General features: G+C 39.8%; 1 protein-coding gene across 1 annotated transcript in view; it reads right to left on the reverse strand.

Moving 5' to 3' along the window:
* ITGBL1 (integrin subunit beta like 1) overlaps nt 1-16,041 on the reverse strand; it is a gene marked incomplete at both ends in the record, with an annotated part of 135,739 nt that overhangs the window by 56,063 nt on the left and 63,635 nt on the right. The window contains 3 exons of the mRNA XM_080613106.1: nt 4,419-4,565; nt 7,967-8,107; nt 11,088-11,228. Coding sequence (XP_080469232.1) covers nt 4,419-4,565; nt 7,967-8,107; nt 11,088-11,228 — 429 coding nt within the window. The remainder of the gene's footprint in view (nt 1-4,418; nt 4,566-7,966; nt 8,108-11,087; nt 11,229-16,041) is intronic.

A 16,041-nucleotide genomic window follows, 5' to 3' on the forward strand; every position in this document is an offset into this window, starting at 1 on the left:
GTGTGCGCTCGCAGCCCAGAAAGCCAATCATATCCTGGGCTGCATGAAAAGGAGCGTGACCAGCAGGTCGAAGGAGGTGATCCTGCCCTTCTACTCTGCTCTCATGTGACCTCACTTGGAGTATTGTTTGCAGTTCTGGTGTCCTCAACATAAAAAGGACATGGAATTGTTGGAACAAGTGCAGAGGAGGGCCATGAGGATGATCAGGGGACTGGAGCACCTCCCGTACGAAGATAGGCTGAGAAAGTTGGGGCTGTTCAGCCTGGAGAAGAGAAGGCTGTGTGGAGACCTCATAGCAGCCTTCCAGTATCTGATGGGGGGCTATAAGGATGCCGTGGAGGGACTCTTCATTAGGGACTGTAGCGATAGGACAAGGGGTAACGGGTTCAAACTTAAACAGGGGAAATTTAGATTGAATATAAGGAAGAAATTCTTTACTGTAACGGTGGTGAGGCACTGGAACAGATTGCCCAAGGAAGTTCTGAATGCTCCATCTCTGGCGGTGTTCAGGGCCAGCTTGGATAGAGCTGGTGGCTTGGTTTAGTGTGAGGTGTCCCTGCCCATAGGAGGGGGGTTGGAACTAGATGATCTTAAGGTCCTTTCCAACTCTAATTATTCTATGATTCTACGATTCTACCATTCTAAAAGGCAGCTTCCAGAGGATCCTGCTTCAATTAGCAGAGAGAGGTAGGCTCATGCAGAGCCTGAATCAGAGCAGCAGCTTAAAATCAGTGATTTAAAGTCCTGATAGACAAATCTAGCAGGAGTGTGATGCAACTGTTTATCTATATTTTTCCTTTTGCCTTCAACAGACTACAAGTGGAGATCAGAGTGCCAGTCCAGCATATAAAGGTATATCAAATTGTATAACAAATATTGTTATGCCAGCTCATTTGGCATTAAAGTGTTAGTACAGTTAGGGTGCCTCTTTGCTTGAAGCGCACAGATGCATAAAGGAGCTCAAAGTTGATGAGGTGAAATCTAGAGATGTGACACATGACTTGCATTTATGTTCTGTTCTTGTTACACCAGCTAATAACATTACTTGCTGCCAGGCTGTCTCCTATAACACTAATTAAGACCTCCTTCAGAATGCAAGGGTCACGCAAAATGAATGAAAACAGCAGGCCAAATTCAGAGATTATGTACATTAGAGTAATTTACACTTCAATTAAACAGTGTGATTTGCATAATTAGAGGCTGTAATAAAGAGCTGGTAGCAGGGATAGTAACCTAGATTTTACCTTAGGATTGTTTACAGTTTTCTGTTCTAACCTCATCCTGTCACATATAAAGTATAGTGAATTATTCAAATGGCAACTTCTACTATCATCTTACTTTACTATGTCAACAAGCACAGACTTTGGAGACAATGCTTTTCTATAGGTACCTGATAGAAATAGGAACAGTTTTGGTTGATTTGTTTCAGAAATGTAATAGAGAGGGACCCCAAAGGCCTTCATTAATAACTGCACTTAGAATGAAAGAACCAGAACTGTGGGGAAATGAAACTATTGTAAATAAGGCTCCAGTGGTAATAGCACAGAACTAGTTCTCATGATCTGGCACATGCCACCAGCCGCCCTTCTGCCATTTCACAGATAAAGAAACAGTTTCATTCTCGCCATACGAGAAATAAATAAAAGCAGTTATAGAAAATAGATTAAAATGGTAAAAGACACCACCAATAATATTTATCATTTATCTGTCTTTATATCACTGCCATGGGATGTCTGCCTTCACTAAGGGTAAGCGATAAGAACAACATTATTTAGACAAAACACTCTCATCTATTCTCAAACCTACTCTTTTTATTTTCAATTGTCTTCCTGAAGGCTTTTGTGTTATAACTATTTTGAAATCTACTTCTTGCCCTAAGGGGAAACTCAAGTGTGATGGACATATTAAAATGAAAAGGGGTTTTTCTTGTCCCTTAATCCTGATAACAATATGTTATCTCTTTATTCCTTACTATAAGGATTTTTTGGTGTGTCTTTTCCTTTCTCTCTGGCACTGGTCTTTTTGTACAGAGTGTTCTTAAAAGGACAAACTTTCACTGTAAAAGTATTATATCTAAAGTGAAAAGTCACGCAGCAAGTAAAAAACCAAACACCACTCTCAGGAATAAAAGGGTAAAAGGGATTATTCACTTTATATGAATGAAGCTGGCTAGAATCTCTCTCCTTATCCTCAACATGCTTTTGTAGGGAAAGTAATTTTTAGACAGTACCTAATGATAGGACTTAGGAGAAAAATGTGACAAGGAGGTTACCAAAACACTAATGTTCAAATGGAAAGAGTTCCACTTTGATTTCCTTTGGAACTTTCTCTTTCTTGTCACAGTATCCTCTCTATGGATTTCAGTTATGCTGCTCTTACAAGTCTGTGGCCTTTCCCTCTCCAGAAGACTTAAAATAGGTTTCATCTGATTGGACTTTTTTTTGGTTTGTTGGTTGGTTTTGGGGTATTTTTTGGGGGGGTTGGAGGTTTTTTGGGGGTTTGTTCTTTGTTTTGGGGTTTTTTTGTTGGTTTGGGGGGGTTATTATTATTTGTTTGTTTCATGGATTGCAGAATCTCTTGATCCTTTATTACAGCATCAGTCTATCATGCTATGTCCTAGATTCACATCCATGGATTTGGAATGCCATTTGCATTCCTTATACAACTTGGTGATTCCTTGTTTGGAAGTCAAAGGAAGTTTAGTGAAAACCACTATCAAGTATTTCTTTTATTCCAATAGATATTGCTTGTGCTTTGTTTTAAAATGTTGATCAACAGATTATTTTTTATTCATATTATATTTAATTTTAATTTTAATTTATTCAATTTTATTTATTTATTCACCTGAAAGGGACTTATTTCACTGCTAATATATCAACTGGAGAGCACTGCCAGCATTAATACTCAGGTGGGGTTTTTTGGGTTTGATGTGGTTTGGGTTTTTTTGGTTTGTGGTTTTTTTTTTTTTCAGGAAAAATTTGTATATTAATATTAACACACTATATTAATAAAAATTTCAAAATTTAAAATATAAATAGAACATTATTTTCGATAACTTAAGACTGTATTTTAATTCAGATTAAACTTGTTGTTATGTATATAATTCTTTTCTCTGCCATCTGACTCTCATAGTGCACAATGCAATCAAACCATAGAATTGACTCCAAAAGTTCAACATACACAACTCCTATTGAAGCAGATGAGAGAAGAGACATTCAGCATCCGGTGAGAACAGGGAAAGATTGAGCCAGCATTTAAGAAAATATAAATAAATCAATCAAATGTCAACACTCTTTTCTTTTAGTTTTAATCCTTGCAATCACGAACAATAAAATGCAGTTAATTCTCTAAGGATGTCCATGCTTCACCTAACTTGTAGACAAAAACTTATTAGAGAATTTTTAGCAAGAGAGATGTAATTCACTGGAAAACTGTAGCTTAATGAAGAAAAGAGCAAGCAACAGCCTGTTAATACATAATTCTTTTAAGATGCACATAATGTTGCGATAGTAACTTATCAGCTGCTACCCATTTACATGGGGAGAAAAATACAATTGTCCAGTGCTGATTTGGGTGGACAGCCTACAATTTTTGACTACATTAGAAAATATTGTTGAAAGAAGAAATTGCAAATGAAATTACATTTCAGGTCAAATGCAAAAATTCAAGAATAACTTTAGACCTTTCCCAGAAAATACCTAAGTGGACAGAATTCAGAATTTCAATTACCAGTTCTAGCAAAAGTCTGTCTCTTGTTTACTTTTCTCTCTCCTTTCTGCAGAAAACCACATTTCACACAGTGACAGATTAAAATTAACAGGTTCTTTTCCTTCTGAGAAAAGTTTCATTTCGCTTGTAATGTGTATTTCAACTCTATGTATATTTTTGTAATCAAAACTTTTGAAAAGGCTACAGTGTCACAAAGAAATGCTTTCAAATAAAAAGCCAGTGGCTAACTAGCATACTGCACTGTAGAGCAACTGCATTTTAGAAGTCAGTCCTGCACTCAGTGGGCAGGTTTTTAGGCAGCGTAAATCCGAACAGCTCTCACACATTGGTGCCACAACATTTTACACAGGCTGAAAATCTCATGCTGGCTTTGTCAAAGAATGCATAGAATAGGTTCATATTTTTAATGTAGTAAAGACTTAACTGCAGTAAACTTCAAAGCATCCTTGAAAATCTCCAAACCAAATGTCGAGATATGTAAAATAAAATACAAAGTAGTGGATGACAGGAAAAATAGGTGACCTTCGTATTCTTCTCCTCCCTTCTCATAACTTGCGCAGGTGAGATTCATGCACAGTGAGACAAGAAATTTCACATTTTTCAGTACTAGTAATGCTGGACATCTGTAAAAATTCTTTTAATGGAAGTACATTTCAAGGGCATGAAAATTCTTCCAGAAATGTGCTTACCTCTTCCAGAGCAAGGTAAGTTAGAATTTCCTTGGCATTTTTTAGCACTTTCCTCAGGTGACAATGGACAAGAGCGTGGATGTTCACACTTCTTCCCAGTCCATCCTTCTTTACAGTCACACCTTCCACAATTACACTGTCCGTGACCTTTACAGTGAATACAGATAATAAAGATTAGCCTCCATACTGATAAGTATTAAAACCTCATGATTAGATGAACTTTGTCAAAGCTGTGATTTCATTAAATAATCAGACTGGCAAAAATACAATCAAATGAGTATATCTACTTTTCTCTGAAAATATCACTGGTCTATCATTCCATTTGGCCTATATTTCCTTTAATTTTATTTTTTTTAATTTTTTTGTACTTGTGTGTTAAGGGCTTCTTTGCCTTTGGCACACACTTCTCGTGAAAAGGTGGAAAAGAAGTTACAAATACACATTCACCATTGTCTGGAAAACTTAGGTCAGCATAAGGCAATATTTCATTTACATTTATATTCTTTTTCTACTACAGTTGCAGCATACTCTCTAAGTAATATATCAATATAATCTTTAAGCTATTTGTAATCCATGTGATCCACTACAGACAAACAAAGTTGCACCAGTTCCAAGTCTCAAACCAATGTCTTCTACTAAATAGTGATGTGCAAATAATAAAATACTGGACATAATCAGTTCTCATTTCAGTAGGGCAGTGGTTTTGGTATCTCTTTAGCTACCTTGACTCCCCCTGACCACGTCTGAACATAGCAATATAAATGCAACTTTCATTCTGCAAGTTGAGGTGAGGAAAAGCAACTGAACTCAGTGGAAGCTTTTCTGGAAAGTCTCTTTAAAAAAAAAAATAAGTAACAGCCAAGAGTTAGGGGTGAACCGCTTCTGAGAACTTAACCTGGAAAGCCACCCAAACAAGCTATTTCCCTCATATGAATGCTAACATATTCAGAACAAGAAAAACCAAGCCCATTTCACTTCATCATGAGCCTAATGCTCTTTTGCTTCCATATGTAGCTGCTTACAGGTAAGCATACTTATGAGAGAATGATGTTTTTTCATATAATATTTTCTTTGCTAGAGCCACAGCAAAGGAGCTAATGAGATGTATGAATACAGGAATTATTTTAAGGAAGCCTTTCTTCTTCCTACGGCAAGCCATGAAAGATATTCTCCCTTTAAAGGAGGAGAATCACTTTAATGTTGCAAACACCTCCTAAAGAAAATAATTCAGTAACATACTGAACTGCACTTCAGATGTTAAAAGAAGGCATCCAGTTACCAATATGAGGTACTGCAAATTGACAGTCACCCCAAGCCATATGAAGCTTCTGGAGGGAGCTGCTGTTGCTTGATGTTAAATCCTGACATCAGGGCTGTCAATTCCTGTAATTTGTAGTTTATGAAGTAAACATAGTATTTCATTTAGTTACAGTAAAGTCTTTACATGTAAACACGATTTCCTGTTATTTCAATCTGCTAATCAGGGCAATGTGTTTTCTATTTTTATGTATTAGCTAGGCAGAACAAGACAGAAAAAGTTTTATACCACCTCTATTTGATGTATTATTATCTATTTGTTTTATGAACAGACACTGTTCACACTACTTCATATGAATATGGATTATCTGCATGCTTTATTTCAGGAATGCATTCTTGGTTGGCCATTTAAGCTTATATTAGGCTTTTTTGAAACGTAATGGAAATGGAAGTGCTAAGAATAAGATTTTTTTTCTGATTAGGTAGAAAAACTAAGCTATACTTCATGAGGTTTAGTTACTTAAAGCAAGCCATATGAGTGCCTTCTTTTGTATCTCTTATAAGGTTTGCTCATTTACAGTTATGGCTGTGTAATAAAGAGTACTGTACCAATCCTTAATCCAATGTGAAATGACAATATCTTTCCCAATTCCTTTGTAGCATCCATACTTTCTTATACTTCGCTTTCTTACAACAGTTATCACCCTGGGCAGCAGCACCAGCAATGGCAGTAATGTCTAGATAAGAGAGAGTTCAAGCCATGTTCCAGTGCTACAGCATTAGCTGCAGATGCCACAGGTTTGCTTTAATCTTATTAGGTTTGAAACTCTTGAGTTCACCCTTAACTACAGAGCATATTTACTGCATTGTTTTTTAGCTTTGTATTCTGTAACTGATGCCGACATTTTGATCAGTCCCTGAGTGCTAAAAACATACTCAGCAACACAATAACACATTTAAAAATTGACAACATCCCAAAGTCAATCTTCCTGCTGGTCTCACGGCTGCAGTTCTACCTCCTTCCAGCTTATTAATTAAATAAACCTATCTTACATTTGTAGGTGGCTGAAACAGTAACAAGAAAATGAATTTGCTGATGGTTTTTAGCAGTGGTTCTTTTTTTTTCCTCTCTCTCATTTGTTAGCTAGTGATTCATCAATATTTACTTAAAAAAACAAACAACAAAACAGGCAAACAAGAGGCTAAGAATTTTATGTATCATGTTTGTTTCAGCCTTCTCTCCCTATTATGGATAACTCTTACAATCGTTCTATGAGGAATCTCTCATTCTAGTAATAAGAGGAGAATATACCACATCATTATTTTCCCTGATGTGACTGCAATCTTCCTATTATTAATTAGCCCAGACCAAATTTCTACAGGATGCATTAGAGCTGGCAACCTGTAATCTGTCAAGTCCATTTGAAACCACCCTTATTTGTTTTCAAAAGGTTCTTGCGTGTACAAATTGAATGCTGTGTATTGATCAAAGTCCTTCTCTCCTGCCCAATATTAGCAACTTTATCAGTAACAATAAAAACTGTATGCAAGATCCCACAGAGAATCTCAGCTTTTATAAGATAATAGATGGATCATCAATTTAAAAACACTGCAAACCCTGGATGGCTGGATGGACATTAACTAATTTGAATATAATGCTATGAAGTACAAGTAGAAGAAAAAAGGAAGGTGAAAGTGTCTAAGATGTACAGCCAGTGATGTGTAGCTGGACCAGACATTCATATTTTCCACATATTGATGTTCTCTTTGTTCTCAGATCAATTGGTATTCTCAGGATACTGTTTTTCATTAACTCATCAATTCACTTTTCCTGAAATTTTTTCTCCTCATTTGTCCTCTCCCGGCCATATAACATGAAATAAATAATATTTGACCTAACAACTTTTCAAATTTAAATTTTCCCAAGGAAGGAGATGCATATATTTGAAAGTTTCAACCATTCTCCAATTTATGTCAGGTTACACTGAAGACAAGAGTGTTAGAAGGGAGATGGGCACCTAAAAGTAATTAATATTTACACAATTTTGTTTAAACGCATAGAAAAAAAAAGTTTCATGAAAGCTTTAGAATTAATTAATTAATCTAAAAAATCCACTACACCTCTCAAAAAAATACCAAAGACAAACAAACAAACAAACAAAAAACAACTTAAGCTTGGTATATTTTAAGCTAGGAAAATCAGAATTGGAAGACTAAGGAAGAGCAAGATCAGACCAATTGAATGTTTCTGTCATAAAACTATAAATAAGTTCCTTATATATATTCCTTACCTGAACAGAAGTCATCAGAATATCTATCATACACTGCTTTGCAGTTTCTTTCATCACACTCACAAGTATCTCCATGAATATCTCCCCAGTCACCTGTTGGGTCCACATCATGGCATGTGCATTCTCCACATACACATGTGCCTAAGAAAGAAAAAGAAAAAGAGAGAAAAAAAAAAGAAAAAGGAGAAAAAAAAAACCAAAACAAACCTGCCAGAGCAGGTTAACTGAGCAATTTAGAGTAATAGTAGTTTGATTACAGGAATTTACACTTGTGAATTTTCTGCTCTCACAGGAATGCAGTTTCAAAGCTACAAGTGTTAATCATGAGTGTATGCTCATCTTCTATGACTTAAAACCTTCTATGATTATTTAGTAGGAATACTTTATACAAACAAGTTGGCTTCCTGTTTGTTGCCTCTAGTGGGCGTGGAGACCTGGTTCAGGAACGGTGCAACGGCCCACCCCTGGCCGACTGGACCATTAGCTCGCAGACACCAATGTGGTGGACGGCAAATGGCGTTTATTGGCACGTGACATGGCATTATATACCCGAGATACGTGACGTCACCTCCGTCCGCTTACATCATAAACTAAACGCTATTGGCTATCAGGAGAGGGGCCCTATCTTTCCGTACAGCGCTATATCTTTCTGCCACCAGACCCTGGCTACCCACACCTGTTCAAGTTTCTTTTTGCTGTTGAGCCTTGTTAGGAATCAATAGAAAAATATAGAGCACAGAACAATTGTAAATCTTTGACATCAACAGTAATTTGCCTTGACACTAATGAGAATAAAAATCAATGTTGTTTAAATAACTTGGGCTTGGGCACAGTGGATAATTAATGATTGTTAAAGCATAAACATTTAAACTAGAAAGGAATCCACATTAACCCAGCTGAAAATGTCTAGGAGGTCATTCTCCACCTAAGAAGATCATCAGTACAGATCTACATAAAAATGATACTTTTCCAAAGGCAATACTCAGAGCTGTTGTTCACAATAAGAAGGGAAATGTGAAATATGACAAAAATACTAATTTGGCACAACCTTACTGATATACAGAGAACACACATCCTACTTATTGAGGAAAAATCAGGACAAAAAGAGAGTTTCCTTACTCAGAAATTCAAATATGCTTCAGGGCCATACACTAACTACTTTTTCTGAGATGCCAACAGGCGTAAAGAAGCAGCCAAACTGTACAGATGCAGGCAATTAATCACCTTAAGAGTAAGTTCACCTTCTATTACTCCACCAAAGGCTTTGTCTTCTTCTTGAGATCACTCTGAACAATATAGTGAATTTGAGGATATCAGGACAGCATGACTAAAAAGTACATGTAGACATGGGCACATCCTCTGAAGAGAGAAGGTTTACACAATTGTGGATGCATGACAGTTACATCATGCAGAAGACCTGCTGCCCTGTTTAGTGCTAAAGCCACCAAGACAGCCTTCAAGAAATGTGCACCTGATTTTTGATACTTTTACAATTCAGTGCCATTACTAAAGGAGAAGAAAAAAAAGCAACACAATAACAACAAACAAAAAAAGCCCAGAGAATGAAGAAATGCCTCTGAAGAGTGATTTATCCTCCCAGAAACAACTTCAAAGTGAATTTGGATCAGCTGTCCTGGATATTGGAATGAAAAACACTGTCTCACCAAGGTTTAAAAAATCTAAAGGTTCACATCTGGCTTCAGCTGGTTGACTAGGTTGGTGGAAAGATACAGACAATTTATCCATCTTAGCACCGAAGGAGGCTAGACAGCAAGGTTAGCCTTGCTATTTAATTTTTTAGAAGGCTCAAGACTGACAAGGTGAACTTCAGCTATACCACAAGATGTTTAAACACAGAGAACTGAGTTAATAGGACTATAGAGAGTAGAAATACTGTGTTGGAAAGCAATTTCATGCAGTCAAAAACCTACAGAATTTTTATATGGATGAAATAACAAATACATGAAAGGCTAAAAATATGGAAGTATTCCATGAATGTACCTTTGTATAGGAGAGCTATTCAGAATATCAGCTATACTGTTAATCCTCATTCGCTCCAGTTACAATGTAAATTTAAAGATATACTTGCATACTAAAATTTGCAATTTGAACAAAAAAATTGCTTTGACAAGAAATTCTTTGTCAAGTAATTACTTCCTTTGTACAAACAAAACATCTGATCTGAAGCCATTTTGATATTTATTATTTCCAGAATTACAGAGATTTTTTTACTGCTAATGTTCCAAGACCAAATGAGCCTACATGATCTATTTAAGCCAGTCTTTCAATTTCCTCATAATTAAGACAAGAAAGTTTTCAAAATGCTCCCAGGATAATTAGATGTTCACACTATAGCAGGTTTTGTCAGTAGAGCTGCTTTTAAGAAAGGTTTCCATGTGGCTTAAGTACTACTGTAAGTATTCTAGACTATCACTCAAAAAATAACATGTTTTTTTTAACTCTTTGTTCAGTGAAGCCAAACACAGCAGCTAGTAAAAAGCAACATTATTTTGTGCTTTTTTTTTTTCCCAAAATGGCAAAATTTGACAGAACTTTGTGCAAATAAAATCCCATGCAATTAGAAATATTGTGTGAAGTCTACCTTTCCAGCTCTGTATGCATTCCACAGCATTGTTACTAAACACTTTGTAGTTGTTTTTTTCAGGTTGCAGTGGAAACTAAAAGCTTTGTGTTTTCACTTTCCTTATCCAGTTGTGGGTTCTTGGTCTTCTTTAAGAGTGAATTGACATGCAGCCCTGTTGGTCTTACAGCACCAACCCATCCTAAGTCAAAAATCTGCTAATACTTTATTTTGCAGGGTAGGTCTCTCACCAAAGCAGATATTAACAAATTATCCTGCTCAGTCTTACTATAAAGGTGAAGGATGAAAACAACTTGGGTCAGCTTAATCCAAAAATGTGTGTGGATTTGTATAAGTTTATACCTAAAAACAGGTATCTACCCACTCACTTGGAAATGTATATCCAGACTTGAAATAAGTGAGAGCAAATTAGAAACTATCAGCAAACACCATTTATGATATCCTACTGCAGAAAATGCATAATGTAAAATAAAAACAAGCTATATAAATATGCATAGAAGGAACGTGCGAATGACACACCTCTGTTGCTGCAGATTTTGCCATCTGGAGACGTGCATCTTTTCTTGATCTCCCAGGGGGTGATGTCACACTGGAATTCACATTTATCTCCATGCCAACCAGCCTCACAGTAACAGTTTCCACAGTAACACTTTCCATGGCCTTAAGCCAAAACAAATTATATACAGTGAGAAACAGGCAAGTTTTTAAAAGGCATTAACAATTTAACTGTTTTGATCTTTTCTTTTAAAAACTTTCAGCACTACACTCAGAATAGAAATAATTTATAGACTGTATATGTCTGCACAAAACAACACAAAGGATATCTGAGGTGTGCTTTTCCCCCAAGTCTATTTTAGAATAAGTTTTCATTTAATTAGAGATTCAATTTAATCCATAAAAACTAATAATGATCACTATTTTTATATTTGTAATCTTAATTTTTGAAACTTTATAGGTAAATTTGGAAGACAGTAAATGTGATAGTTAAAATTTAAGACTTAAGCACAGTTTTAAATGTTAAGATAGGACACACTTGCCCACCATACTTAGCATGTCTAAGAAAACATCGTGTGTTACAGTATCACAGTATGCTAGAGATTGGAAGGGACCTCAAAAGATCATCTACTCCAATCCCCCTGCCAGAGCAGGAACACCTAGATGAGGTTACACAGGAATGTGTCCAGGCGGGTTTTGAACGTCTCCAGAGAAGGAGACTCCACAACCCCCCTGGGCAGCCTGTTCCAGTGTTCCGTCACCCTCACTGAGAAGAAGTTTCTTCTCAAGCTTAAGTGGAACCTCTTGTGTTCCAGTTTGTACCCATTACCCCTTGTCCTATCATTGTTTGCCACTGAGAAGAGCCTGGCTCCATCCTCGTGACACTCCCCCTTTATATATTTATATACACTAATAAGGTCACCCCTCAGTCTCCTCCAAACTATAGAGACCCAGCTCTCGCAGCCTTTCCTGATAAGGGAGATGCTCCACTCCCTTAATCATCTTAGTTGCCCTGCGCTGGACTCTCTCCAGCAGGTCCCTGTCCTTCTTGAACTGAGGGGCCCAGAACTGGACACAATATTCCAGATGTGGTCTCAATAGGGCAGAGTAGAGGGGAAGGAGGACCTCTCTCGACCTACTGACCACCCCCCTTCTAATACACCCCAGGATGCCATTGGCCTTCTTGGCCACAAGGGCACAGTGTTGGCTCATGGTCATCCTGCCATCCACTAGGACCCCCAGGTCCCTCTCCCCTACACTGCTCTCTAACAGGTCATTCCCCAACCTATACTGGAACCTGGGGTTGTTCCTGCCCAGATGCAGGACTCTACAGTTATGATGTTATGTTATCTATTTATTATTTCTTATTTTTTTTTATTATTTTTATTTTTATTTATAGTTATTGTTTTATTATTTATTATTATGTTATCTACAGTTATACAGTTATGATGTTATATTTCATCAAGTTATTCCCTGCCCAACTCTTCAGCCTGTCCAGGTCACGCTGGATGGCAGCACAGCCTTCTGGCGTGTCAGCCACTCCTCCCAGCTTAGTGTCATCAGCAAACTTGCTGACAGTACACTCAATTCCCTCATCTAAATCATTGATGAATATATTAAATAATACTGGTCCCAGTACTGACCCTTGAGGCACTCCACTAGATACAGGCCTCCAACTAGACTCTGCCCCATAGACTACAACTCTCTGGCTTCTGTCCTTCAGCCAGTTCGCAGTCCACCTCACTACCTGATCATCCAGACCACACTTCCTCAGTTTAGCTATGAGGATGCTGTGGGAGACTGTGTCAAATGCTTTGCTGAAGTCAAGGTAGACCACATCCACCGCTCTGCCATCATCCATCCATCGTGTTATTTCCTCATAAAAGGCTAGGAGGTTGGTCAAGCATGACTTCCCCTTGGTAAAGCCATGTTGACTGCCCCTCATAACCCTCTTATCCTTGATATGCCTTAAGATGGCATCAAGGATAAGGTGTTCCATCACTTTCCCAGGGATGGAGGTGAGGCTGACCGGTCTATAGTTACCCAGGTCCTCCTTCTTGCCCTTTTTGAAGCCTGGAGTGACATTTGCTTTCCTCCAGTCCTCAGGCACCTCTCCCGTTTCCCAAGACTTGGTAAAGATGATGGAGAGTGGTCTAGCAATGACTTCCGCCAGTTCCCTCAGCACCCATGGGTGCATCCCATCTGGACCCATGGATTTATGGATGTCCAGATTGCTCAACTGGTCCCTAACCCATTCCTCATGGACTAAGGCAAACTGCTCCAGTGACCTGACTTCATCTGAGGTCTCAGGAGTACAGGGCTCTTCAGGACTGCCTCCGGCAGAGTAGACAGAGACAAAGAAGGCATTCAATAACTCTGCCATCTCTGTATCTTCTGTCACCAGGGCACCCACCCCGTTCACCAGTGGGCCTACCTTGCCTCTGGTGTTAGTTTTATCAGCTATGTATTTGAAAAAGCTCTTTCTGTTGTCCTTGACCCCTCTTGCCAGATTTAATTCTAAGGAGGCCTTAGCCATCCTAGCTGCCTTCCTACATCCTCTAGCAGCAGCCTTATATTCCTCCCGAGTGGCCAGCCCCTCCTTCCATGACCTGTAAACTCTGCTCTTCCACTTGAGCATACCCAGCAGTTCCTTATTTAGCCACGCAGGTCTCCTGTCCCTCTTCCTTGACTTCCTACGTGTCGGGATGCTCTGCTCTTGAGCTCGGAATAAGCAGTTCTTGAATGCCAACCAACTATCTTGGGCCCCTTTACCTTCAAGCAGCCTTGCCCATGGGATTTCCCCTAGCAATTGCTTGAAAAGGCCAAAGTTTGCCCTGCTGAAGTCCAGGGTTGCAATTCTACTTGCTATTCCACTGGTCCTACCACCCAAGATTCTGAATTCCACCATCTTGTGGTCACTGCAACCAAGGCAGCCCTCAACCTTTACTGCTTCGACCAGACCCTCCTTGTTAGTGAGGATGAGATCCAGCAGCGCTCCTCTCCTGGTTGGCTCATCCACCATTTGCATGAGGAAGTTATCATCCATACACTGGAGGAACCTCCTGGACTGTGGCTGGGTTGCTGAGTAGTCCTTCCAGCAAACATCAGGGAAGTTAAAATCCCCCACGACGACCACGTCCTGTGACTGTGAGGCCGCTCTCAGCTGCTTGTAGAAGGCCTCATCAACTTCCTCACCCCGATCCGGTGGCCTGTAACAGACACCCACAACAGTATCACCCCTGCCAGCCTGCCCCTTAATTCTCACCCACAGACTCTCAACTCGCTCGTCCTCTGTCCCTGGACAGAACTCAGTACATTGTAGCTGCTCTCGCACATAAAGAGCAACCCCAGCACCCCGCCTGGCTGGCCTGTCTTTCCTGAAAAGGACATAGCCCTCCATGAGTATATTCCAGTCATGTGAGCTGTCCCACCACGTCTCTGTAATTGCCACCAGATCATAATCTCCTGACTTAACACAGGTCTCCAATCTAGTTTAAAGCTCTCCAAATGAGCCCTGCTAATTCATGCCCCAGCATCCTTTTGCCTCTGTGAGTTAAACCTTTCCCACGTGCCATCATCCGGACTGGAGCCTTAAAAAACCATCCGTTATCAAAGAACCCAAAGCCCTGCCTGCAGCACCAGTCTCGTAGCCAATTGTTTACGGACTGAATTTTCCCATTCCATCCCACATCATCACCGGAAGATGGAAGAAGTGAGGAGAAGATCACTTGAGCCCCAGACTCTTTCACCATCCGCCCCAAGGCCCTGTAGCCTTTCTTCATCCCCCTCAGACTGCGGGAAGCAGCTTCCTCCCCACCTGTCTGGAAGACCAGCAGCGGGTAGTAGTCTGTTAGGTGCACCAGGCTGGGGAGCGCCTTGGTGATATCCCTGATCCGGGCTCCAGGCAGACTACACACTTCCCTATGATGAGGGTCAACTCTGCATATCGGGCCCTCTGTTCCTCTCAGAAGGGAATCGCCTACGACAATGACTTTTCTTTCTTTCTTATCAGAGGCAGTCTTGAGGTGCGAAGTCGACCGCCTTTTCCTATGTGACCTTGTAGTCTGGCCTTGCACCACATCCTCACTTACCTGTCCATCAAGATCCAGGGCCTCAAACCTATTACGGAGGGACACCTGGGGAAGCAGGGCAGGAAGGGAGGAAGGTTGCCCACGACTCCAAACTGGAACTTGCTTCCAGCCCTCATCGTCTTTTTGGTCCCTTACCTCTGTGCGACAGCTACAGGGCAGGGGCTGTCTCGGGCCGTCCCCCTCTGTCTGAGAGGACAGGGGGTCCATCCCCTTGTGGGGGGTATCTCCCTGGAACCGTTCCTGCTGACATGCTAGGGAGTTACTCCACCAGTCGATCTCCCTTTCACACTCCCTGATGGTCCTCAGCGTCTCGACCTCCTCCTTAAGTTCGGCCACCAAGCTAAGCAGATCTTCTACCTGCTCACACCTCACACAGGTGGAATGCTGGCCTCCCTCCCTCGGCAGCAGCAGGCTCTGGCACTCCCTGCAGCCAGAGACCGGAACAGCCACGGTTTGGGACGGGGTCTTTGTCTGAGTTGCTACAGTCTCCTTACTGCAAGTGTTCTTGACTCCTCAGATAATTCCAGCAGAGGGACTTTGATTTACAAACTGTCTACATTGTATGTGGCTTCCCTTCTTACCTGTTAAGATCTTGGAGCATGGATAAACCAGTTCATGAAAAATAAGAAATAGTAAAATGAACCTTTTAGATCTTCATTTAACAAACCACACATCTCCCCAAAAGATAGTTGGGTCATCAGAGGCTTCATGAAACCAGTTTCTGAATATTTTGATCCACTAAGGTACTTCTGCCATGTGTTTCAAAGACACAAAGCATTTAAATTAAGTAGCTGCAACTCTTACTAATCCTAAGGCCATAAATTAACTCTTTATTAGAAGGATCAAGTCAGGATCTTCCCCTTTTTTCTCTCCAGGTATGTTAAGCT

Source organism: Psittacula echo (genome assembly GCF_963264785.1).
Source record: "Psittacula echo genome assembly, chromosome: 3".
Taxonomy (NCBI): domain Eukaryota; kingdom Metazoa; phylum Chordata; class Aves; order Psittaciformes; family Psittacidae; genus Psittacula; species Psittacula echo.